This window comes from Trichomonas vaginalis, chromosome III, assembly GCF_026262505.1.
Source record: "Trichomonas vaginalis G3 chromosome III, whole genome shotgun sequence".
Taxonomy (NCBI): domain Eukaryota; phylum Parabasalia; order Trichomonadida; family Trichomonadidae; genus Trichomonas; species Trichomonas vaginalis.
In genome coordinates this window covers 7195313-7220713 of record NC_067205.1, presented here as the reverse complement: position 1 = coordinate 7220713, position 25401 = coordinate 7195313, and the positions used below count along the sequence as shown (strand labels likewise).

Here is a 25401-nt window from a genome sequence, read left to right as displayed (position 1 = left end):
ATTATTTTAATTAACCTTATTTCTTTCCCAATTCCTGATTTATTTTATTCACTTACTATTAAAAGTCACATTTTAATAAAATATAATAATTTATTTATAGCATTTTTTACTATACTGTAATAAAAAATTAATTATAATAAATTAAATGTTTATTAAATCAAATGTTTTCTTTGCAATAATATTTTTAATGTTGAGTAAACAATGTTGGGATCAAGTGTATCATTTTTCAGACCTTTCTGAACAGCTTCAAGCATACTGATGCATTCGACTTTTTTAAATTGTGTCATTTCTTCGAAATCTCTTGTGATTTTTGATAACTTTAACACTTCTCTCTGAATCCAGACCTTTAATTTGCAACTTAATCAGGAATGAAGGAACAACACTGGAATATAACTCGATGACAAGTTCATCGAGTCGAAGATTTCGCCTTTCTGGGAAGTACTGGTGCTTCAAAACCTTGAAATGTGATTCCGAGATGTTGTTTGTTCCATCTCCTTCATTTCTATAGCGAAGCATCCACCTGTCAAGATGATGGCGCCACTGTTGGTCAAAGTATTCACGGGCAGCAGGTTTCTCATTTAAAATTTCTTCTAAATTGTTGTAAACTTCATCAGGATCAATTTCTTCCTCTTCAGAACCAAAGACCAATAATTCATTAAGTTATAGAAAGTTTCGAAGTTGGAACGATCTTGAAATTTTCAGCCTTTCTCATGACAGCGCGCAACACATGAACGCCACACCAAATGATCTGGCATAAGGGGATGGCTGTTTCAACAGCATTTTGTGATTTGAGGTGCGCAGTCCATTGAAAATAAGATGGTTCGCGATTGATGGAGCCAAAAATATGCTGTGAGACAAACTTGTATATTTTCACTTGTGTCGGGCCAAACGAAAAAATACAAAAACGGAAAAACAACTGATTCCGCGAATTTGCCAGTGACGGCATAAAATGGTATGCGAGAGCGCAAGAGCTTATAAGTGGAATCAATTATGATCTTTGAAAATTAGGTGAAATAAAACTAAACATAAATGTAAAACCAGGGATATGAAATTTTGGTTGTACACCACTTGTATGTGCCGGATACCATTGTGTCAAATTTTTTCTGAAATTAACTTTAAAAGTACTAAGTAAGATCATGAGATATAGCAATATATGTTTAAACCAACTTATATTTTGGTTGTACACCACTTGTATGTGCCGGATACCATTGTGTCAAATTTTTTCTGAAATTAACTTTAAAAGTACTAAGTAAGATCATGAGATATAGCAATATATGTTTAAACCAACTTATATTTTGTTGTACACCACTTGTATGTGCCGGATACCATTGTGTCAAATTTTTTCTGAAATTAACTTTAAAAGTACTAAGTAAGATCATGAGATATAGCAATATATGTTTAAACCAACTTATATTTTGGTTGTACACCACTTGTATGTGCCGGATACCATTGTGTCAAATTTTTTTCTGAAATTAGCTTTAAAAGTACTAAGTAAGATCATTTATTTTTGCATAATATAATGCCAATATGGTTTCTTTTGATTTTATTTCATTTATAAGCAAATCAGATTTACCCAAAAACTCCACTCCATAAGCGTTCATTTGCTAAATTAAAAAGTGACAATGGGCTAGTCTGTCCCTTTCTCTTTTTAATATATAACCTCTATTGATATGTTCTTGACTCATGAATTTAGAATTGAATGGACACAGATAGCCATATCTATACTTAAATATAATATATTACTTATGAATATATGCTAAATTAATGAAGAAAAGTAAAACATCATAATGATTATTTTAAAATTCATAATCATATATGAAAAGAGAAAGTAAATCTCCTAGTAATCCAATGCCAATAGTATTTAATAATAATAAAATATATTTTTAAATATTTTAATAAATATTCAAATATTACACATTATTTAATAAAACAATGAAGTCCCCATAGATGATTATACTATTTTTCAACTGAATACTAAATAACAAAAATTATCAAAATGTAAGATTATTGTTAAACTATGTAATGATATAGAATAATTGATGGTATTTTCACATCATACAATCATTTTGCTTTCAAATTTAAAATTTAATCAATTGCTTAATTAGTAATCAAAAGGTTGATTTATTATTCATAAAATGGCATGAAATAATATGTTTACAAAACAAAATAAATATAAGAACTTAATAAATTAATTTAGAAGAGGTGATAATTTATTTTGATCTCTCTTCTCTTTTTCTATCTCTGCAAGATCTCTGTTCAGTTTTTTAGTACACTTGCCAATACCAATTGTTGCGATAGTATGAAAAATTGCAGCAGCTATTATAATATATGAACCTTTGAGAAAAGTTGTAACAACATCAAAACAAGTTAAGTGATCTTTAATCAAATCTTCTTGTGAAAAGTATTCTTTTGTTATAATATCAACAATATCACATCTATCACCGACCATAAACAATGCAAGTTGTGATATCTCCATAACAGCGGCCACAATTGATATAACAAAAACATCTAAGCATGCCCATGAATACATATATTCACATGCTCTTTCGATGAAGTGAATGTGCTTCAACTTCAATGGAATGAACCATAAAATACTAAGACAAACCAAATGTATAATTGGCATCAAATTTGTCACTAAAATATAAACAGCCTGCGTAATCCTTATCCCAAAAGAATTTTGATTTTCTGCAGCTTTTGGGAGTTGAATTGCCAAATCGATTGAAGAATATTCTCTGTATTGATCTGCGTTAACAAGCTTCAAAGCCCATCCAGCCAATCCAACAAATTTGAATGAAAATGCTTTCATATAAGTTCCGAAAATAAACATTATTATTCCGGAGAGCATAATAAGTGAAAGAAAAATTTTCCATAAAAAGCTCTTACAATACATAAACAGAGACAGCTTATGTTTCCCATCGAGTTTGCTTTTCTTTTTCTTATCCTTTTTATCATTCTCGTTTTTCTTCTTTGGTTTTGGTGATGGAGCGTTTTCATTCTGATCATCTTCCTCAACAGTTTCTAACCTCTGCTGGTTATTTTTTGGCTTTTTTGTATTTTTCCCAATATTTGAGAGTTTTCCCTTCTTCTTTCCTTTCTTTTTGTTTTCTGATTCAGAATCTGAATAAGAATAAGAATATGAATAGGAATAATCCGAATAATCTTCTTTATTTCTCTTTTCTTCTTCTTCTATTATTAATTGTATTTGATGATTTAGCAATTCTTTTTTGTCAACATACCTTTCAGCCGCAAGGATTACTTGTGAACATCCTAGTGATAAAATTGTACCCACAACTAATGTTACAAATCCCCATGCTGGATAGACAAACAAGTTTATCTGCAAAATATTGTAATCATCTTCGTTTGGAGGTAAATTAATTTTCATTCTGAAAGCAATAAGCATTAGAATCATAACATAAGAGTCAACTAATGACCATTTACCAAGAATGTCAAGAATTTCCACTGCTTTTTCCCTTTGATGAGGCTTAATTTTTGTGGTTGGGAGACACCATACAACAAACATGAAAATTATTTTTGTATATGGCCATGCGCATGACATGATTGCAATCAAGACAGTTAGTATGGTTAACTTGGGTACGGCGGCACTGCGTTCCACCTTACCCAACTTAACCTTAAATATTTACAAAACCGTCTGACTTCACTAATGACTTCACTAACGACTTCACTAACATTTTCACTAACGAACTCACTAATGTAAAAATAAACGTTCTCACTATCGTTCTCACTACCGACTTCACTAATGTTCTCATAAATTTTCCTCAATATCTTCATCATCAGTGTTAACCCTATTGTAATCATACTTGAAGCCATAAACTTTCTCTAACTTCTTAACGTACAATTTACATAACTTACCTTCGTCATCATATGGTTTAATGATATAACTATTTCTATCTTTATACACAGTCAATGAAAAGTCAACTGGTCTCGGATGTATTTGAAAGAACATGTTATGCTCAGGAAGGAAGAATAAATGTTTAAATGTATGTTTGTTATATGTTTTGATTTGTATGAGTTGCTTTTGTTCTGTCATTTATATAAAAATAAAATAAAAAAATAAAATAAAAAATAAACTTAAAAATTAATGATATCACCACCCTCACACGTATGAAAACATCCATTTAAATTTAGGGTAGAAGGTTAGATCTAACCTCATTTCTACCCTCATTTCTAACCTCATTTCTACCTTGTTGAATTCATTGCTTTATAACTCTCTTCCTTTCTCCAACTCTTCTAACTTCTTCCTAAGTTCAGCAATGTTGTCCTCATGAAGTTTAATCTTCCTTAATATACCTTCTTTATCTAATGGTTGCTTTATCTTTCTAAACTGAACTCTACCATCCTTCATAGTATGAATGTAAAAACCTTCTGGAATAGTTCCTGATTTAATGTATTCTACCAAAAACTTTTGTTTCATTGCTTCAGTGACTTTAGTCGTCATTTCAATCAAATAAAAATTTTAATATTAAATAAAAATAACGTTATTTTTTCAGTAAGGAAACGCAGGAGTTTTACGATTTATTTGAGGAGTAGGTTCTGGTTTAAATGTTGGAGTCGGTTTAGGAGTTGACTTTTGAACAGGAGTTTGTACTTCCATAGGTTCAGGAGTCATTGAAGGTTTTGCTTGTGAAGGCGTTGGTTTTGGCGAAGGTGTTGGAGTTTGTTTAACTTCAGCTACTTCAGTATTATTTACAACATTTGCTTTATTTCTTTTCAACATCATTACTGCTCCTGCTGTAGCTAGCAAACCTAGTGGGAGACCATATTTTATATAAGGACTTGACCAAATGCTATTTTTGACAGGAGCTGGTGGAACACCTAACCTTGGTGAGACTGCTCTTTGCCATTGTGCAGCTCGTAAGAAATATTCAATAGGTGCTCCATAATCGTTTGGTAAAGTTTGTTTCATAGATGGTGAAGGTTCACGAGAGCTTGATGAAGAACTCATTTATAAGCTTTAAAAATAAACGTTCATCCTTTATTCCTCACTGTCGTCCGCAGCTAAGTTATAGTCATCTAATCTTATTATTGGGATTCCATTAGCACGCACCTGAATGGCAAAGCAACAATCCCTCATAAATCCAATAAGTGGCTTTGGTACATTTTCAGTTGCTAGTTCAATAGGTCCTTTAACAGACAATTTGTATGTTATTGGAGCAGTAGATGTTTGACCTTGCTGGAAGCAAAAGTCCACTTCTGTTGGAAAACCACATAAGAAATGTGTGTTGTCATAGCTATCCCATTTATGTTCCACACTACCATCATCCACCAATGACCTCATAACATCTTCATTAAATCCTATCATATCATTGTTTGTATTGCAGGCGTTCGCAACCATTTCATAAAATACAGGTCCATATGATTTTTCAGGTTCTGCAGGCATATTTCCATAAGCTCCCATGGAAAGCTGAAGATATTTAAACTTAGGGTTCTCAAAATTAACATAATAGTTGTCTTTCTTTCTAAATAGTGCCCAAATACTTTTAACATTAATAGGCGTATAAGCTGCTGTAAATGTTGCACTTGAACTATCTGTATTCTTTGAGAATGAACCGTCCATAGGAATCCAATCCATAACTTTAACAGGAAAACATAAAGCCTCGTTTGTATAATGTTCTACAAGTTCTGTATAAATGTTAGGGTCTAAAGAGAATGACTTTGGATGAATGAAACATTCATTAAAATCCATCTTTGTTCGAAATAGTTGCTGGGTTACAGTTGTAATAGTAACTGTTCCACTAGCTTCTACTGCCTTCGTTATCATAGTGAATGGTTCATTCCATGGAACAAATTTATTTGTCGGTGGATTTGAATCTGAAGCAAATGCAACTTTAAGAGTTGGATTGAAAGCAATGATATCATTTACAGATATAGATGTGCATTGTAAGGCGTCGCTACTGAACTTTACTTTAAGCTGAATGTTTCCTGCAAAAGCTGGAATAAATCGAATAGCTTCTAATGGAAGGAATCTTCTAACAGGAATTCTTAAACGAAGCTTAAAATCAAATGATTTTCCTGCTGTAATTGGACCACTAACAATTTGTCCTGTTCTGCATGTTCCCGAATGACTCCATACATCTTCATGTCGAGTCTTTGAGAAAACATCTACTTTCTTTATTTGTTCGGTAGTTTGTGAGTTTGAAGTTATATATGCTTCTTCTCTTGCGTTGTCTTGAGAATATACGATACGACCATTTGCAAGGATTTGATATCCAGCAACTGCATAGAAAGCGTCATCGAAACCAATCCAAAATCCTGGTGGGTTTGTTTTATTGGAACCTGAACCAATTTCTTTATCTACAATAAATTGACCTTCCATTTTATACGTAATGAATGTATTGTAAAGGTCCAACATATTTTCACCAGGAGGTGAGAGATTGAATGTTACCCATGTGTTATCTTTAGCAGTTCCAGGTTGTGATGGAATCTTTGCGTCAGAATATTTTCTATTAGTGTCACCAATTTGAACTGCATTGTCTATGATATCGAAATATGAGCGAATCTGATGAATATGCTCTGCTGGAGTAAATTCGTTTAACTGTTCGTTCTGCATGTATTTACTTCGGATAAAAATATCTATTTACTTCATTATTCTCACTCTTCTTCTTGGCATTCGTGGTGGAAGTTGTTTCTTGACATTTTCAATGAACTGTACATTCTCTTTTGTCTCAACTTCTTTCACTGGTGGGTCAGGGTTCTTTGACTCGGTTTGCTTTTCAATGAAATTCACAAACTTTGCAATAAGCTCTTGGTTCGTTATTGAAAGTACATCTGGCTTTTTTTCTTCTTGTTCTTTTGGTGGCTCAGTTTGAACAGAAGGTTTTATATGGACTTCACCCTTGCCATGCACCTTAATGTTGTCGCTTTCTGCATTCGCTAATGGAACCTTTCTTTTTCTTACGTATATTTTACCATCTTTACTCTGACTTACGTAATAGAAAGGATGTTGTATTCCTCTTGCGTCATTTAATATAATAGACTCTCGCTCTGATTTTGACAAGCTCATTTTACACCGGTTAAAGTTTTAATTTTGTTTTTTATCTGCAGTCAAATGACTCAGACAAGTCCTACGGACAAGACCCAAGGGGTCATAGATGTTGAAGCATTGAAGAAAGAAATTCGTGAGCAAATTTTATCCGAACTGAAGGAACAAAAACAAGAACAAAAGCCAGAGAGACCAAAGAGAAAACTTAGTGAAAAACAACTTGCTGCATTAGCTGCTGGAAGACAAAAGAACCCACGTTTGCTGGCGAAGAAAGCTAGAGAAGAAGCAAAAGCAAAGGAAGAACAAAAAGCTAAAGAAGCTGAAGCAAAGAAAGAGTAAATGGTTTATTTTTATCCGAATTAAATGTATAGACAAATACCTTTATCTGTTGCGTTCAGTAGTGAAAACCCTGACGTTAAAATAAAGGGGAACAGAGTAACGTTTAAGTTTCCAACAGACTGGATTGTGAACATAAATGAAGAGAAGTACATTGGCATAACATCTATGTATATAACACGTGCTTTCAGAAAGGTTGACTTTATACTTCAAGTCGAGATAGAAAATGACGAACAGTCTTTAAGCGCCCAAAACATTCACATATACAAATACTTTAAAGACGATACAACTTTACAAGAATGTATGATTTCATTTAATGAGATGTTCGAGAAAAAGTTCAACATTGAAGTACAAACTTTACAGCCTTTACGTGAGTTTCTTGCACAACTGAAAGAAGAAGGTAGTCAGCCACAACTTATAGACTTTCATTATGAATTTAATGAAAATGAAGATGGAACTCATGACTGTCAGTTTGTTATATATTCACCATTCAATGAAGTAGCTAAAGAGAAAGAAAATCCATTACGTATAAGGTTTCAAATCTCTGAACCAAGTGATGATTTCAAGAATGTTTTCAATTATGATGCAATGCTTCCGAGGAAAAATGAATTTTCAAAGATTGTAACACCTGGCATTTGGGATAGAAAGCAAGCTATATTATATTCAAACTTAAGTAAGGGAGTTGAAAATGAGTTCATTGGTCATACAAGAACTTCACCACTTCCTAACCCTAAATACTATAAATTAACTGGCTTCAATCGTGAGTTTTGGATAGACATGTTCTCCACTCATGACCATAACTGCCCAGTGTTCTTACCTCCAGACCATAAGGACTGTCTCTACATTGAAGCACAACTCTTAAACTCTACCATCGCAGTATTGTAAATGACCACATGGGCTTCACCCTTGCCGCTAGCGGCTTATTTTTATCATGAATGGTCTCACTGCTGACAAAAATAAATGACCTCATTATTTTTCTCATTCATGACCTCAGAACTTAAGCTTTCTTATGAATGAAGTCTTAGTCTGAATAGAAAAGTTAAACTTTTCAGCAAAGCAAGGTTGACATGACTTACATAAGTCAAATCCAATCTCTTGACCGTCATAAAGTGCTTTATATAACTTCATAACACTGAACTCAGAATCTTTGTCATATGTTCCTTGCGGAACCATTAAACCTTTATCTTCATCATAGAAACACTGAACAGAGTCAGGAAACATTTCATTAGCGGTTAAAGCAATAACATCTTGCTTCACGCCTTTCATTCTGCAGTGAAATGCAACTTCATTTAAATCATTCGTGAGTAAGTCTATGTAAGTCTTCTTTCCACAAAATATTGACTTGTATGCTAAACTTTGTTTTCCAGGTGTTATTTCTGCGAAGTCAGAATGAAATTGACCAAGGTTTTTACCAATGAGAACTCTTCCATAACGTTTCTCAAACTCTTCAGCTAAACGAGGGATATCTTCATTGTAGAGATGCATACTGTCGGTATCGCTATAAAAGATGTCCATTCCTAAGTCTTCTGCAGTACAGAATACTTCACACATTATTCTCTTCGACATAGACAGAATGTTAACACCAAGTGGACAGAAGTTAAAGTGTCTGCAAATGCTTTTCGTTAGCTTGAAAATAGTTTTATCTGAACCATCCAAACCTTCGAACTTCACTATATGGTTGTAGTTTCTGATGGCATATCTTATAGCATCTTTGTCATTTACTATGGTTATTTTTGACTCAATAGGAGATAGAATAGTTTTGCCATAAATACTGTTCAGAATGAGCTTTATATTTTCTTGCAAAGGATTTCCTTCTTTCTTATACTTTAACCTTAACTCAAACAACTTCTTTACTTCATCTCTTATTCTAATATCTCTGTTTCCATCGTAATAGTATCCTTGCAACACTTCACATTTGACACCTTGATATTTTATGAGGTCTTGTAATGTTATATGGTCAACATACATTAAACAGCAAGTGTTTGAACTTCTGGGAACGTTAAGTTCTGGATTTAGTTCAGGGTCACAAACTATTAAAGGAAAGTGTCTATGTATTCCAATCTCTGTTATCTTAATGAGAACAAAGAAGCCAGACATAAACTTTTCACCAATGGGTTCCTTTTGGTCGTCATCGAATAAATGTCTCATGAGATACTCTGTGCTTAGCATCTCATCCTTCATAACCTTTGGAATTCCTTCTAAAGTATAAAGTCTTGCTATAGCGGATGGATATAATGAAACAGCGTCGAAATCAGCAATGAGTTTCTTTTCGCTCTTTTGTTTCATGTTATCTGACAACATACATCTTCCACCTTGAATACAGCGTGAAATAAATTCTCTTGGTTTATTTGAGAGGTCATAAAGATTTCCATTCGGGAAGTATACTCTGTTCTCAAATAATTTGTTAGCAATAGAACAAATACTAACGTAGTCATATACGTTTAAATCAAATTCTTTCAATAAGTCATTGCGGAACTTAACAAAACCTTCTCTTAAAATTCTTACATCTTGTTTGCAATAAAATGAGCTATATTTTTCTAAGTCGAAGTGGTTTTCATCTATTCTGCAACCTTTGATGGAATCTATGTTTTTCATGAATGTATCTGCATCCCGGATAAACTTACATGCTTCAGAAATGACACCAGTTCTGTTGTCATTTGCTAACAAAGTACTGCTGTAGTAGTTATATGGAAATACTTCTTTCGGTCCTGTTTGTAAGTTAAACATAGCAGGAAATAGTTTAAGCTTCTTATTTATAACACTGTAAGAGTCTTTTATAATAATTGCCCGTCCTTTATATAAACCAGTTATTTGCATTGTTCGTGAACCTTTAATGATGGGAGTTCCTTTCACTTCTGTCATGTGTCTTAAGATGAAGTTTATATCATAACTGAGGTTATGGAAATATATTAAACTCTTGTCAGGAAGTCGTTCCAAAAATTCTGTTGCACAGTTCTGACCCATATGCTTTCACTCACTGAACCATCTCACTGTCATAACAGATGTTAAAAGCTTTATGAAAGCCATCGGTACTGCACTCAAAGTCAGCAAAGAAAACATGCTCAGGAATGAACTTACATTTAGCTTTATTTACTTCTTTTGACTCTGCTTTCTTCTTCAGTTGTACACAATACTTTGGAGCATATGTCAAATCTTTAAATGGTGCAAGGTTCTGTTTATATAAGTCAGTCGTATATGTGAAAAGTTCTCCATAAGAAATAGGTTCAAAATATTTGCACTCCCACAATGTTTTCATAACATCCCATAACGGTGTTGTTCTATCCATGCGAACAATGTATTTACCATCTCTCTTTGTATAAATCTTCATTTGTTTCTCAATGTTCATTCCACCACACTCCTTCAAGATTTCTATATAGTTGCGAATGAAATATGTTGTCATTGGTAATCTTTCGTTTAGCATGTAGTGGTCTTCAACAAGAAGTAAGTCAATAGTTCGAGCAGTTTCACATTCTTTTTGGTATGTATCTCTTTATTTCATTATGTCTTGAGTCATTGAAATAACCAATGGTAACATTAAATGCTATACTTGTTGCGTCAGAAATTTCTTGTACTTTACTTTGAGGAAAGTCTCTAACACGAATGACTTCTCTCATGTGGTCAATAGTTTCTTCATCTACTCCAGCTTGAATGCAAGCATAAACGAAACAATTGTCTTCTGTCATAAGTGCTGCAGTTCTTTTGTTCAGTTCATTGAAGAATTTGGTAGCGTTCAAGATTTATAGGTAATGTGCAAAGATACTTCCAGAACTGACCGCTTCTCTTCTTATAAAACTTCTTTCACCATTATCTTTCCAAAAGCTTTCTATAAGTGCTGGGTTTCCTGTTTGCTTAAGAGCTTCCAAAATGGCTTTCTGGTCATTTGTCAGTGTGCTTTCATCTCTATATGGTCTCTTTTTTGGTTTGCCTTTCTTTACATCTGACATCGTTAAGCCTTCATATTCTGTTAAATCATACATCTTTATTTCGGTAAGATTCTTTATGTTTGTCAGAAGAAGTCATAGTGCATTTCAACAATACCTGCAGCATTTGCTTTCTATCTCTGATATAAAGTTCTCCTTCAAGAGCTGATGTAGTAATGTTCCAATATTATTGAGGTTTAACGTAGAACATTCATACTTTCCACCAAGTTTATAACATACCATCCATCTCTGTTGTGAGTTTATTTTAATTTTCTCTAAGAGTCTCATGAAAACCTTACCGAAATGTTTGTGTGTAAGTAGTCTCTGTTTGGTTCATCTAAAGCTTCGATGTTAAAGTCAATGAGTCTATTGCCTGACTTCACATTTCTCTTCCTATTCTCTTCATCTTTCTTTAACCATCTCTCACCTTCTTTTGGTTTGTCGTCAATGGAACGAATGACATTATTAGCTTTGCGAACTTGTTCTATAGCACTTTTAAAATCTCTCTTCTCTGTTGTTTCAGTGTGTCGTCTCTTCTTCTTGTTTCACCAACGTTTGCATTTTGTTATGTCAAACATCTCACGCTTACTTCATGAGGTACTGAACGTCTATGATATAAGTCAATAGCAATGTCATTTAAAGGAAATGCTATTGCATGAACTTCGTCCTCGCCGCGTTGCGGCTTTATGACTCATGAATTCTATCATAACTTATTGCACCATTATAGTCATTGAGGATGTCAGCGAGTGCTTTTTTGTTTGTTGCGTAATGCTTTGCAACATCTATATTAGCTTCTGTAAGAAGTTGTTTTATTTCCGAGTGTTCTAACTTAGACAACTTCCGATACATCTTTAGTAGGAAATAAAAAAATTTTTTTGAAAAATTAGATTAGATTTTTTAAAGTTATTTTTCAAATAATTTAATATTTTTATTTTTAATGAAACACATGCAAGATTGCAAGTTCTTTTCATACAATGCTCTCGCTACTGCCATCAAGAATGAGTTCAATGGTGCTTCAAACGTTAATGTTATCTTTAACAAGAAGTTTGTGAAAGAATCTAAGTTTGGTCAGTATGTCAGACCATTAGCTATTGTCATTGACCGCAAACGTTATACTTCACAAGAGTTAGCAGTAGTTTTGAAACAAAAGAGTTTCTTCGTGAATGTCAAAGATACTCATTATACTGTTATAAAGAACTCTAACATTGACTTCTTCAGTATTGCTTTAAATCTTTCCGAACAGAAAGAATATAAGAAGGGTGAAACAAATGTGAAATATTATCCTTCATCTCTGAAGACAATAACGAACAAAGATGTTATACAGAAATTCTTACCAAAGGTTGAAGAAGCTTCTATTGACATTGACGAAGGAAGTGAAATGGTTGAAGAAATAGACCCTGAAGCTATTTAAGCAAAAATATATTTTTTGTTAGTCTTCATATGGATATTTTACAACAATTCCCCAATGTATAAACTTTTCATACGCTTTTTCATAAGCTTTATATACCTTCAGAAATTTTGCATAATCTTTAGAAGCATTTAGATATTGTTTAAATGCTTTGTATGTCTTCAGAAATTTTGCATAATCTTTTACATGTTGTTCGTTCTCTTCTTCTGTCATGAGTTCCGAATATTCTAAATTCATGTTCTTTCATATGAGATAAAATTTTATAAAAAAATAAAATTAGCTTAGATTTTTTATTCTTCCTCTTTGAAGTTGTCGAAATATTCTGTTATCTTTTCCTTCAGTAATGGTAAGTCTTCTTTGAATGTAAGTATTGTGCAACCTTTGATGTCATAGTGTGTTTGAGGAAGAGTATTTTTGACAATTTCCTTTATTTGCTCATTCGGTGTCATTGAAATCGGTAAGTTTTCACGATAGAACCAGTTTCTGTCAGATTTGTAAATCTTAGCAAGGTCGTAAAAGCTTTTGTTATTTCTTCTGACTAAATGCAACATAACCATATCTCTATCTTCTTCTTTCTCCAACTCTTCAGCGTAAATCATATACTTATAAACTCTTTTCCTTTCCTTTTGGTACTGAACGTGGTATTCTTTTCTGTATGCTTTTGTCTTTGGATTCAATGACTTCATCTTTTGCTTGAAGTTTCTTTTCCATCTCTCCACGTTCTGCTTTATATAGTTCATCTAACATCATGAAAATATAACAAGCATAACGAGGTGAAGCCCACATTGCTACAGCATTTACAAGAAGTCTATGAACATAATAACCTTTCAAACCAGGTGCCAAATTCTTGCGATTTTCGTACGGAATCTCTTCCCTCGGTTTTCCGAGGGAAGCAATCATATGAGGAAATTCTTCTAAAAGTTCTTTTGCCTGTTGGTTTTCAAACCAATGATATGCTTGCTTTGTAGAAAGAAGAGCATTCATTATACTTTGCATTTGGTACATGTCATCTTTGACTGAACGAATGAGTCTCAATTGTGTTATACTGTATGTATTCGTATTCTTCATTTATGGCTTCATGAACGATAGCAGTTGTTGTGTTCTCTGTTGTTGACATATCTGTCTTTACATACAAAATAAAAAAATAAATAAAAATAAAATTAGCGTTATTTTTTCTATCTTTCACAAAAGACCAAAAATAAACGCTTTACATGTATTTTTCAGCAACTTCGTCAAATAATTTTATAGCTTTATCTATCTCATCTACTTCAAACGTTTCTTTACCTTTTATGGGAGCACCATACATTTTCTCAAACTTTTCGAGTAGTTCTGTTTCTGCGGCTCTCATATCATTAACGAACACAACCTTGACTCTATTGACTGTACTGTCATATCTTTGAGTTATATTATATGTCCTTCCTATCTTATATCTTTTTGTGTTGAAGTCCTTCGGTTTCTGAACGATGTAAAGTAAGCCTTCACTGCAACGTTCCGTATCGAATGAACCATAAGTTATGAAGTTATATCCAACAACTGGGTCAATCCATAACAAAACTATTGGTATAAGACTTTTGTCGATGAGATATGCTGTAGTTCCATAGAATCTTACTGATATCATAAGCTCAGGATTTCTTGTCAAAATTTTCTGAGTTGAAGCATTTCTAACCCAGTCGTGTGTTTTCTTTCCAGATGGAAATATAATGTCTGACAAAGAATATTTGTTGTATTTCTTTGAGTATCTTACGTTTAAATCACCTATTCTAACCAATTTGGTGTCATTGTCTATCTTTCTAACTGTTTCAAACTCAATGTTTGACATATATGTCTTTACATACAAAATAAAAAAATAAATAAAAATAAAACTAACTTTATTTTTTCTGTCTTAAGGAAATTCACGATTTTTGTTGCTGAATTCAGCAAAAATAATGTTTAGGGTAGAAGGTTAGATCTAACCTCATTTCTACCCTCTTTTTTCACCTGTTTTTTCACAACCGTTTTACATGAATTGTACGATGTATATTTGAAATCCTAAACAGTTTCGTAGCTTCTATTTCTTCTGTCAGTATGTCAAAAGTTTTAACGATACCGAAAGTTTCTTTATATTTCTTCTTGACGTCAGATAGAAGGAAATCTTCTGCTGTTGGATAGTTTTTGTTCAGAAATTCTAACATGTCCATTTTATCTTCTGCTGGTTTTTCTGCTTCTTTCTTTAAGTCTGCATAGTCGTTTCTCATTCTTTCTATCTCTTTGACGGAGTAGTTATATCTCCTCATTGCTGCTTTACATTTAGAACATTGCGGGTTCATTTTTGCGTTATACATTGAAATAAAACCAGCTAAAACAACTAAAGCGTCAATTGCTCTCTTCATCTCAAACATAGCGGGTCTTATTTGTTTGTTCCATACTTTACCTCTTCTATCTTCATCTCTTATCTGCCATACACATTCAGCAACTAACGAAACAAAGTTGTCGTAGGTCTTAAATTCTTCAGATTTATATATGTCAGAAACATTCTTATATACCATGTCGCAATCTTTGTCCATAACCTTATGGTTGCAATGAAATCCTAGAAACTCATAGTTTACCTTACGAATGAACTTCTTTATTTCTACTGAGTCAGTTGGTTTCACTTCAATTTCGTCGAATTCAGGAATAGTGAGTTTTTGTTGTTGGATTTCAGGTAGTTTAGGTAAATGGTCAATAATGTCCTGCATTTCATAAAGATACTGTTCATTTGTTTCATCTTTCGCACTACAGTCTAAATTACTTGTTAAAAGTTCTTGCTTTATCTTCTGGATTTCTGTTTCAAAAGTATATGAAGAAGGAATGAAGCTTTTCATCTCTACTAACATAGATGTTGGATTCATGACTAACGAGTTTGGTGCTGTAGTTGTTTGTATTGCTGTTGTGCCGATTGTTGAAATCATATCTTTACATACAAAATAAAAAAAATAAAAAAAATAAAACTAACTTTATTTTTTATTTCGGGAAAATTCATGAAAATTCAAGAGGGTAGAAATGAGGGTAGAAATGAGGTTAGATCTAACCATCTACCCTAAAATATATTTTTGGGTCCTTTACACTCATTACGAAGAAGTCTTGACAAAACATTTACGAAGAAGTCATGAAAATTCAAGAGGGTAGAAATGAGGGTAGAAATGAGGTTAGATCTAACCTCTTCACCTAAACATTATTTTTGGGTCCTTTACACTCATTACGAAGAAGTCTTGACAAAACATTTACGAAGAAGTCATGAAAATTCAAGAGGTGAAAAAAGAGGTGAAAAAACATTTACGAAGAAGTCTTGACAAAACATTTACGAAGAAGTCTTGACAAATTCAAGAGGGTAGAAATGAGGTTAGAAATGAGGTTAGATCTAACCATCTACCCGACATTCTCGTCAAATACAAAAAAAATGACACTTTTTCATTAGATAACTGTTATTTTTTGACGAAGTGAAGATTGACACTTCGTCAAAAAATCCTGAAATCATTGTCTTTACATACAAAAAATACAAAAAATGACACTTTTTCATTAGATAACTGTTATTTTTTGACGAAGTGAAGATTGACACTTCGTCAAAAAAATCCCTGAAATCATGTCTTTACATACAAAAAAATACAAAATAAATAAAATAAAACTAACTTTATTTTTTATTTCGGGAAAATTCATGAAAATTCAAGAGGGTAGAAATGAGGGTAGAAATGAGGGTAGAAATGAGGTTAGATCTAACCATCTACCCTAAACATATTTTTGGTCATGGACTTCGTCCTCGCCGCTTTGCGTCTTTATGTTAAAATAAATGGTACCATTAATGATATCATGACTGTTCTCATTCATGTCTGATTTACATCCAACGAAAAAGTTTAGAAGAATTTTCTTATTCTTTCTGGCATGTTTTTGTCTTTCCAATACTCCCGCTCTAATGGTCCCAGATGTGTTGGCTTTGACTCTCTCAAGTTCTTAGATGGTATAACATCTTCAACGCCTCCTTCAATATCTTACTTTATAAGTGTCATCGTTTATGTTATAGTCAAGTTTTCAATAACCACTCCTCGCTTTGCTTCGTCAATGGTTTCAGCAAGTTTGCCATTACTACTTTCGACTAATTTATGTCGAGGTAAAACGCAATAGAGTCGTCGGCAGCTTTTATAAGATATCCATTACCTTGCGTAGAGTCTACGATATAATAGTTTCTACTTAACCTTAAACGTTTCTTTGTCAACGGTTTGTCGTCAAGACTACACGAACTTTGTACCAGGAATGAGGGTAAATTGTGTTGAATTTCTGATATTTTGTGTTTGACTTCGTTTCTTTTGTATATATTTTCTCTTGTTGTTGTGTCATTGAATTTGGTGTATGTCTGTTGTAGAATGTGTTGAGGAATTATATACTTCGAGAAAATGTTTCATTGTTTCTTCGATAAAGTCTCGCTCTTGGTTTAAATCTCTGAGAGTCCTTATGAAGCGGTTTATGATGCCGAGTATGTTATGGTTATGGTCTTCAGTAGTGTAGTGAGTTATGTTATGCTTAATGAGAAAATCTGTGATTTCGTTGCTGAGGTATGCACTGTCTTGTCTGATGTTAAAGTACTTGGGCTATGTTCTGCTACAAACTTTTGTAAACTCTTAACACTTCACGAGTTCCTTTATTTTTCATTGGATATGCATATGCTTTACGAGTGTTAACATTAATGAAGATGAGGAATGGTTTATGTCTCCTTTTCTGCTTTGAATGAGAGAGTGTCAAATTGGTATGCGTCAGGAGTGATGGAGTAAATTGGTAAAAAGTAGTCGTAAGGGTTTATTTTTGTTTGATGTACAACATTTTTGTCAAAGACCTTTTCACTTCAGCTCTGTTAGTAAATCCCCGATCTTTTGCAGCTTCATTGAACTTCTTAAATGACCTCCATGGATGTTGTTCGAATACTTCTTTCAAGCTCATTTATGTAAAATTAAAGATTTTATTCTAGGCTCAAGCGCGTTCATTGAACTCTATACCATGCGAATACAGTCATAAATGGTGGGCATATAATCTGCACCCGAGCCTGTTGGATTTGTTGTGAAGTATGGACATGATTTCCTCCTGGTTCAGTTGGTCGAAAAGTCTTTTTTGCTGCATTGTTTAAGATGGAGATAAAACGTCATTGCCAGCTTTATATTCTGAGTTGTATAATGGATGGTCTCTTAATGAGTGGCTATGGTCGCCAGAAAAGTTTGTAGTTCCTGTATGAGTGTGCGCAGGTAAGTTTGCTTCAGTAATTTTTCTTCGACCTCCTGTTTGCTTTGAAGAGTTAGCACAGTATAAGAATTTGTCTACAATCTGTTCCCAAGTACCAAAACCTAAAACTTTTCTGGATTTGTTGAATTCATTGACGTATAAATAGAACCTATAAGATATAATGTTTCAAGAATCTGAGTCTTTAATGTTTGAAGCTCTGTTTTGTCTGCTTTCTTATCTAACATTGCGGGTAGTTCATATGCTTCAAAGTTTCTTGGCATGATCTTCGATATTCCTGCAACTCTTATCTAAATTGTTAAGAGTTTTTTACGCTTGTACTTGGATTTTCTAATGGTGCACTTGAACCAAGGTCAAAGTTCAATATTATGTCGTCTGCTCTAACAGTAGTGAAGGATTTATGTGTATGGTTCTTGTCAGCTTTCTTATCTAACATTGTTGGTAGTTCATGTGCTTCAAAGTTTCTGGCATGACTTTCAATATTCCTGCAACTCTTATCTAAATTGTTAAGAGTATCTTTTACGCTTGTACTTGGATTTTCTAATGGTGCACTTGAACCAAGGTCAAAGTTCAGTATTATGTCGTCTGCTCTAACAGTAGTGAAGGATTTATGTGTATGGTTCTTGTCAGCTTTACTGTCTAATGTAGCTTGAAGTTCATTTATATCGGAGATGTTGTGTTTATGAGATTTCAAAACTTTGTTCATTGCGTCAAGTTCATTTTTGTCCGCTTTACTATTTAATGTAGCTTGAAGTTCATTTATATCGGAGATATTGTGTTTATGTTCTTTATCTGCTTTTTCGGCTAATTTCTCTTCTATCTCATTTATTTCAAGTTCATGCCTACCACCACCTCCCAGAAGTATTTTTCTTCAGCTCTTGAAGAACATCCACTTCACCATCTTTGGTGTCAATAATGAGACTTTGTGTTAAAACCTTTCCTGTCTTAATGGATGTTTGTAAAACTTCTTCTTCACCGTGTTCGGGGTCATGGTCGTCATCATATCTTGTGAAATCAGAGATGTTGTCATACATTAAGCATATCTGTCTCAAAAGTTCTGCTATTTGAAACTGGAACGAAAGATATACAGAACTTTCATCATCTCCTAAAGTCAAGTCTGCTTTCTTAAGTATTTCTTGAATGTATGCAATGAGAACAGAGTACCTTGGAAAATATTCGAACAATATTTCATTAGCTGTTGGTTTTGGTGGTTCTTCTGGAGTTTCTGTTGTTTCAGTTCCTTCTGTAGGTTCTGTTGGAGTTTCTGCATCTCTTGACTTCAATGCTCTTGCTCTCAAAGACCTAAATGTTAGAGCACCAGGTTTTACAAAGGACTTTATAAATGCTTTAATAGTTCCTGGTAAGTTATTGTTAGCATTAAGTAAGTTCCTTATGCTTCCATCATGTACGTCCATAGCACTATGTAAAAAATCTATACTTTTCTTGTAGTCAGCAATAGACTGACTGTGATTTTTTAAAGATTTGTCAATACCTTTAAGCCAATCTTCATGCATGTCTGATACTGAGCCAAGAATATCATTTGCTTCCTTTAGTGTATTTTGTGCTTGTCGTAAAGTATCCAATCCCGTACGTGCATTGTTTGCTATACGTCTTACAGTATCTATTTGACTCCTTGTTTCTTGCATCCAACCAGATAAAGTTTTAATAGTATCCGAACCATTTGAAATGAAGTTCAAAGCATTTTTAACGTCATTTAAAACTTCTTCACCAAGTACCGCCCATATCTTTCCGATTTGGTATTGAAGAACTCCATATGAAGCAGCTGTTAAACCAGTATTTATAAGGTTCCATATCCATGATTTAGCAGTTTTTCCATCCTTTCCATCTACACCATCCAAACCGTTCTCGCCTTGAGGTCCTTGTATTCCTTGTATTCCTTGTATTCCTTGTATTCCTTATTCCTTGTGGTCCTTGAGGTCCTTGAGGTCCGGTGTCACCCTTCTCTCCTTTCAGTTCATCTTTATGTTCGTTATAATATTCTAATGTCATAAGGTGTACATCATTACTGCTACCAGCAACGCCAAGAATTTGTTTCTCATTCATGACTAAATTCTTTAAGCATTTAATGTTGTCGTCAAATCGAAAGCTCTTTAACAATTCAATGAGAACATTTAATACTTTCACTAATGAGGCATCTACTGTAGAATTTATATATTGCACCGTTCCATCATTTATGATAGGAACTTTACTTATTGTAATGAATGGGTCATAAGTGTTAAAAGTATCGAAATCAATGACTTTTTTAGTTTTTCCATCGTCAATGACTAAATCATTGCCTTCAATGGTTAAAGTTGAGTTTTCGTTTACTAGTTCATGTGCTCTTCTTGCTTCATTTGTTTCATACGCATATGCAGCAATAGTCATATTTTAATGAGAATAAAATGTTGTTCTATTTGCAAAGTACAGACCCAAACGAATACGGGACAGTAAAGCTACAAACAAACTTAGGTCTTCAGAATGAAGCACTTGCTTTCAGAGTTGTTGACTTCAATACTATCGCAACTTTTGTCATAACAGATGAAACAGATTTCATAGAGATTGAAATAGATGACAAAAGAAGTTTTATAACATTTCCTAACAGAGCTGGGTATAGAATAGATAAAATTGCTGGAGTCATAGATACTCTCATAAATGAAGAAACTATTGACAACATAGATGTCGAACTCTCTTCTGAGGGAACATTGAAGTTCAGTAGCAAGAAAGAGTTCAAGATAACACGAATGAGTCATAGAGTTCAACTTCTTTTAGGAGCATACCATATGACATTTCCTTTGAAAAGTGTTGACAAAACGATTGAGATGAAATCTGTTCCATACGTATGTTATGGCAATTGTTTATACATTGAGTCTAAAATAGCTAATGTCACAGGCATTTCAGGAGTTAATAGTAAAGGTTCAGTAGAGTATAAATCTTTCTGTTATGAAGTAAATTCAATGTTCATTCCAAACGTTCCTGTCATAGCAACTCATTTAGGTAAATGGGTTCGCATTAGTCCTCATAATTTGAAAGACATGCAATTCAGACTTGTTGACTTTCAAGGAGAGCCTGTAGAACTGAAGGCACCAGTGCGAATGACTGTTGAAGTTGACTTTTTAGAAAATATTAAATGCAACAGCTTACAAGAGAACTCAGAGCTAAAAATATAAAGTATGAATGTTATGTATTAGGTCATGAACTTTGGTTGTTGCTGTTTGATGAAACAAATGAGTTAGTTATGTCAGTCAAGAGAACAGAAAAATATTGTGTTAGTGAAAACTGCACCAAGTCAATAAGATTAGGTTTGCATTATGAAGATGAGTTCGATACTGTTGAAGAAGTTTTGGATAGATATTACAAATTGCTTTAATTTACTAAAACATATTTCAAGCAAAGTTTATATTCTGTTGAAAGTTTTGTATACTCGTTCGAATATTTATACTTAAACTCAACTCCTGTAGTTCCTGGTGTTTCAATGATGCGGATTTACCTATTTTCATGAATGGTGGCGTTTGACCACAGCATTCGATTTCAGGGTCGAGATAGTCAATGACACATTGTTTCCCTGTTATTCGTGAGATAACATTTTCAAGGTCCTCCTTTGTTAGAATTATTTGGTTCTACTATAAGATTTGTCAAAAGCTTCTTATCGTCTTTGAGTAAAATTGTTTGGTATAACTGAAGAAGGTAATGGTCTACGTTATCTGAAGGATTTGTTTGAACATTTGTGTAAGGATTGTCGTTGGCTTCTCTTGAAAGAATTTGGTCCAGTGGTGGATACTCTAACTTAACATCTGATGTAGCGTTAGCGTTTGAAGCTGTGTTTAAATTCACGGATTTCAGCTCTGGTTCTTTTTCTTTCAAACACTCTGAACTATAGTTCTTTATGACAATATTGTTTGTCGTTCGTGAGTCAACATTTGATGTTGGTTCAATTGGAACATTAACGGCACCAGCTAAGATGGATTTGCTTCTCATTTCATATAGAATAAAAACCTTTTATATGTATGAAATGAACAATATACTCGACAAGGGTTTGAATGTAAAGCTAACGAATGAAAATATTGTTGAATTCACTGAGACAGGTGCTGTGTATAAAGATGTAGAACTACTGAACAAAAGAGCTAAGGGAAGAAGCAGGAACATGAACAAAGGGTGGAAGCCTATAAAAATTTATGTCAATGATGGCTCAGGAGGTTCAAACATAAAGTATGCAGAAAGTTATAGAGTTTATGCTCTCAAGGGAGAGAAGCCTTCATTTAAGAACAGCTATTCTAACACATATCCTCAAAAGCTAACGGATGGGAAGTGGATGATATGAATGACAGCAAAAATATTAACAGAAATGGCGACAGAGATGCATGGAATTTGTTTACCATCAGTCAATTGAAGGTTAAACTTTAAAACAATGTTGGTCGTTCCCATGGAATATTTTTGACTTTAATGGTATTAGTCATGATATGAATCTCAAGGTATGAACGAGGAGAGATGAGAGACTTATATGCTTCCCAAATTTCTTCAAAAGGTAATGTTATACCTGACTGTTTCCAAATGAGTTCAATATCATAACGTGAGAAACCTTGAAAGATAACGAAGTCAGTTATGAGACGTTTTATGTTTAAAGCAAGAAAACGCCATGTTTGCATAAGTATTGCTACAGTTAAGTGGTAATGTCTGACTTTAGTAATGATGTTAGCTAATGGTGAGTCAGGCTTTGACACTAAACCTTTTCCGGCGAAGTCGTCACAAACGAGCAGAGTGTTTGAAGGATACTTTTTGAAGGGGTATTTTGAAAGTTTTGATAGAATGTAGTTTGTCAGTCGTTTCATATCGTAAACTCCTGAGTATTGACGTAAGTGGTGTTTGTCAATAATTCTTTCCATCTCTTCTGAAGTCTTTTGCATTCCTGACTGTATAAATTCAACAATGGCATAATATTTCCTCTTACGTCGAATGTAACGTTGAAGAAATTCAATGAGTTCACTGTCTGAAACTTTAACGACAGAGGCTTGAACTTTTGACATAAATGTTTTCGCTGTTGAATCCATAGAGTCTGAAGTTGCTGATATAATGATTTGGTCATAGTAAGAGTCGTTTCCTAAACGCTCTGTTATGAGTATATGACGAATGAGGTTAAATGTCTTACCTGAACCCATCTTTCCACAATAGAAATAAACACCATTTGAACAGAACTCATAGTCCTTACTGAAAGGAAGAATGAGAGAAGAGTTAAGTTTGTCTGTAGTTTCATTCATGTCTTCATCTACGTCATGTATTAAATGCTTCATTTTATCTCCATTAAAAATGCAAGTCAGAAATATTCAGAACATAGCACCGAGTCTAACTGACAAGAGTATAAAGATATACTATGAACACGTTATGATGAAACCTACCAAAATTCAAGAAAGTCAGTATACTTATGAATATCCAAGGCACTGGGTAGAGTATGTAGGAGGTGAGAAAGCTATTGAAATCAGACAGGTTCGAAGTATTCCAGCAGGAAGAACAATATTATTGAAGAACTTTAATGTTTTGAGATATAATGATGAAACAAAGAAGCAAGATAGTTTCCCTGTTGCTGTGTATGTGAACCTAGACACAGGAGATGACATGAAAGTTTTTAACACAAAGCTTCAAACGGTAGTGAGAGAACAACTGACTGCGGAAGGACATCCATTACCTTCAGAAGTTACCATAGCATATAATTTTGAAACAAACTCAATAGATTTTAAAGTCATCTCTGCAAAGAAGTCAGGATTTACATTTAATGAAGCAGATGTATATTCGAATGAAAACTTCAAAGCTATTGCATGGTTAGATAATGACGATTGCTTTAAGAAAATATTTAAATACAGTGACTCAACGATGTCAATAGATGACCTTCGTGGAATGTTACCATCGACGTTTACAGTTGAAGGTTCAGCAGGATTGCTTACAAGATTGTCAATTGGTGGTATTTGGTCTCGTGAGAACATTGTTATAAAATCCAGTATAAGTGAATTTGCTGAAGAATCTATATTATGTCTTTCAAACTACATGTATTCGCCGCCGAAGCATTATAGTATAACAAACTTTGTCAGTAAGTTTAACATAAGACTTGTCGAACCTTCTTCAATGAAAGATGTTGTGCTACCTAAAGATGGAAAGGATGGACTCATTATTGAGATGATTTTAATAGCATATTAAATGAGCTTGTTCTTGAAGGTCATTCATGATGAAATAACTGTTGTAGAAGATGTTAGCAATTGTTCAGACATTTTGAAGCGTATAGATGATATAAGAAAGAAGTTAGATAGACCGCAAAGCGGTGAGGGCGAAGCCCGTGAGAACGCTTATGTTTCATTGACTTTCTCCAGTAACGAGAACTTTTATGAGATAATATTGAAGAGAGATGATTTTAATATGGGGTAAATGGTAGCTTGGGCAGCTTTAGGCGCAATGGGAACAAAAGCATTAGCATTTGGAGCAAAAGCACTTGGAGCTTATGACGCAGTAAATAAAATGAGTGGAGGAAGGGTTTCGAAGACATTAGATGCAAATAAAGGAAAGATTGGAGGCTGGGTTGCAAAGAAGTTAAGATTAAATAAAATAGGGCTCATAAATAAAGCATCCAATTTGGTTGCGACTGAGTCAGAAAATGCTTTAGGAAAGGACGATGAGTTTGCAAAACACGCAAAAGACTTTAATGACCAGATGAAAGGTGAAACAATGCATTTAAATAGAGTCGATGGAACTAAAGAAAATGTTTCTTCTCCACCAGTAGTTTATCCATACGGACCTTATGGAATGTATGGAAACCCTTACGAAAGACCATTTGACCCATTGACTGGTGGAAGTAACTGGTATCATTACGGCCGAAGAAGAAAGACAGTCAAGTTGGAGACAGACGTGAAGAAAGCAACTAAAAAGAAACCAAGGAAGAGAGTTATAAAGCAATGAATTCAACAAGGTAGAAATGAGGTTAGAAATGAGGGTAGAAATGAGGTTAGATCTAACCTTCTACCCTAAATTTAAATGGATGTTTTCATACGTGTGAGGGTGGTGATATCATTAATTTTTAAGTTTATTTTTTATTTTATTTTTTTATTTTATTTTTATATAAATGACAGAACAAAAGCAACTCATACAAATCAAAACATATAACAAACATACATTTAAACATTTATTCTTCCTTCCTGAGCATAACATGTTCTTTCAAATACATCCGAGACCAGTTGACTTTTCATTGACTGTGTATAAAGATAGAAATAGTTATATCATTAAACCATATGATGACGAAGGTAAGTTATGTAAATTGTACGTTAAGAAGTTAGAGAAAGTTTATGGCTTCAAGTATGATTACAATAGGGTTAACACTGATGATGAAGATATTGAGGAAAATTTATGAGAACATTAGTGAAGTCGGTAGTGAGAACGATAGTGAGAACGTTTATTTTTACATTAGTGAGTTCGTTAGTGAAAATGTTAGTGAAGTCGTTAGTGAAGTCATTAGTGAAGTCAGA

At 33.6% G+C, this 25401-nt stretch overlaps 12 protein-coding genes and 3 pseudogenes across 15 annotated transcripts, besides 2 other annotated features; 5 read left to right on the top strand and 10 right to left on the bottom strand.

The window, feature by feature from the left end:
* Positions 1 to 1645: part of a mobile genetic element that runs on past the window's edge.
* A 543-nt stretch (positions 1646 to 2188) lies between these two features.
* Positions 2189 to 3520, bottom strand: TVAGG3_0657350 (paraquat-inducible protein A (PqiA) family; the record flags this gene model as incomplete). The annotated part of the gene is made up of 1 exon (XM_001314439.1): positions 2189 to 3520. The coding sequence occupies one exon, from the start codon at positions 3518 to 3520 to the stop codon at positions 2189 to 2191; it is 1332 nt and encodes a 443-aa protein (XP_001314459.1).
* Positions 3521 to 3690: 170 nt separating this feature from the next.
* Positions 3691 to 25359: a mobile genetic element.
* TVAGG3_0657340 (uncharacterized protein) lies at positions 4220 to 4456 on the bottom strand (the record flags this gene model as incomplete). The annotated part of the gene is made up of 1 exon (XM_051241893.1): positions 4220 to 4456. The coding sequence occupies one exon, from the start codon at positions 4454 to 4456 to the stop codon at positions 4220 to 4222; it is 237 nt and encodes a 78-aa protein (XP_051088480.1).
* On the bottom strand, positions 4505 to 4963 carry TVAGG3_0657330 (repellent protein 1 family; the record flags this gene model as incomplete). The annotated part of the gene is made up of 1 exon (XM_051241892.1): positions 4505 to 4963. The coding sequence occupies one exon, from the start codon at positions 4961 to 4963 to the stop codon at positions 4505 to 4507; it is 459 nt and encodes a 152-aa protein (XP_051088479.1).
* On the bottom strand, positions 4994 to 5416 carry TVAGG3_0657320 (uncharacterized protein; the record flags this gene model as incomplete). Its single annotated transcript, XM_051241891.1, has 1 exon — positions 4994 to 5416. One exon carries the CDS (start codon positions 5414 to 5416, stop codon positions 4994 to 4996), a length of 423 nt encoding a protein of 140 aa, XP_051088478.1.
* TVAGG3_0657310 (uncharacterized protein) lies at positions 7067 to 7339 on the top strand (the record flags this gene model as incomplete). The annotated part of the gene is made up of 1 exon (XM_051241890.1): positions 7067 to 7339. One exon carries the CDS (start codon positions 7067 to 7069, stop codon positions 7337 to 7339), a length of 273 nt encoding a protein of 90 aa, XP_051088477.1.
* On the top strand, positions 7364 to 8221 carry TVAGG3_0657300 (uncharacterized protein; the record flags this gene model as incomplete). Its single annotated transcript, XM_051241889.1, has 1 exon — positions 7364 to 8221. The coding sequence occupies one exon, from the start codon at positions 7364 to 7366 to the stop codon at positions 8219 to 8221; it is 858 nt and encodes a 285-aa protein (XP_051088476.1).
* TVAGG3_0657290 (organellar and viral DNA polymerase type B) lies at positions 8327 to 9304 on the bottom strand (the record flags this gene model as incomplete). Its single annotated transcript, XM_051241888.1, has 1 exon — positions 8327 to 9304. The coding sequence occupies one exon, from the start codon at positions 9302 to 9304 to the stop codon at positions 8327 to 8329; it is 978 nt and encodes a 325-aa protein (XP_051088475.1).
* On the top strand, positions 12194 to 12398 carry TVAGG3_0657280 (uncharacterized protein; the record flags this gene model as incomplete). Its single annotated transcript, XM_051241887.1, has 1 exon — positions 12194 to 12398. A coding segment is annotated over one exon (205 nt), but the record flags the coding sequence as incomplete, so codon positions are not given.
* Positions 13950 to 14483, bottom strand: TVAGG3_0657270 (organellar and viral DNA polymerase type B; the record flags this gene model as incomplete). Its single annotated transcript, XM_051241886.1, has 1 exon — positions 13950 to 14483. A coding segment is annotated over one exon (534 nt), but the record flags the coding sequence as incomplete, so codon positions are not given.
* Positions 15122 to 15591, bottom strand: TVAGG3_0657260 (organellar and viral DNA polymerase type B; the record flags this gene model as incomplete). The annotated part of the gene is made up of 1 exon (XM_051241885.1): positions 15122 to 15591. A coding segment is annotated over one exon (470 nt), but the record flags the coding sequence as incomplete, so codon positions are not given.
* On the bottom strand, positions 17649 to 19173 carry TVAGG3_0657250 (annotated as a pseudogene). The gene has a single exon. A coding segment is annotated over exon 1 (1525 nt).
* On the bottom strand, positions 19439 to 20287 carry TVAGG3_0657240 (annotated as a pseudogene). The gene has a single exon. A coding segment is annotated over exon 1 (849 nt).
* Positions 21903 to 22303, top strand: TVAGG3_0657230 (annotated as a pseudogene). The gene has a single exon. A coding segment is annotated over exon 1 (401 nt).
* On the bottom strand, positions 22339 to 23154 carry TVAGG3_0657220 (protein of unknown function, DUF4106 family; the record flags this gene model as incomplete). Its single annotated transcript, XM_051241884.1, has 1 exon — positions 22339 to 23154. A coding segment is annotated over one exon (816 nt), but the record flags the coding sequence as incomplete, so codon positions are not given.
* On the top strand, positions 23510 to 24085 carry TVAGG3_0657210 (uncharacterized protein; the record flags this gene model as incomplete). Its single annotated transcript, XM_051241883.1, has 1 exon — positions 23510 to 24085. The coding sequence occupies one exon, from the start codon at positions 23510 to 23512 to the stop codon at positions 24083 to 24085; it is 576 nt and encodes a 191-aa protein (XP_051088470.1).
* Positions 25360 to 25401: the final 42 nt, after the last annotated feature.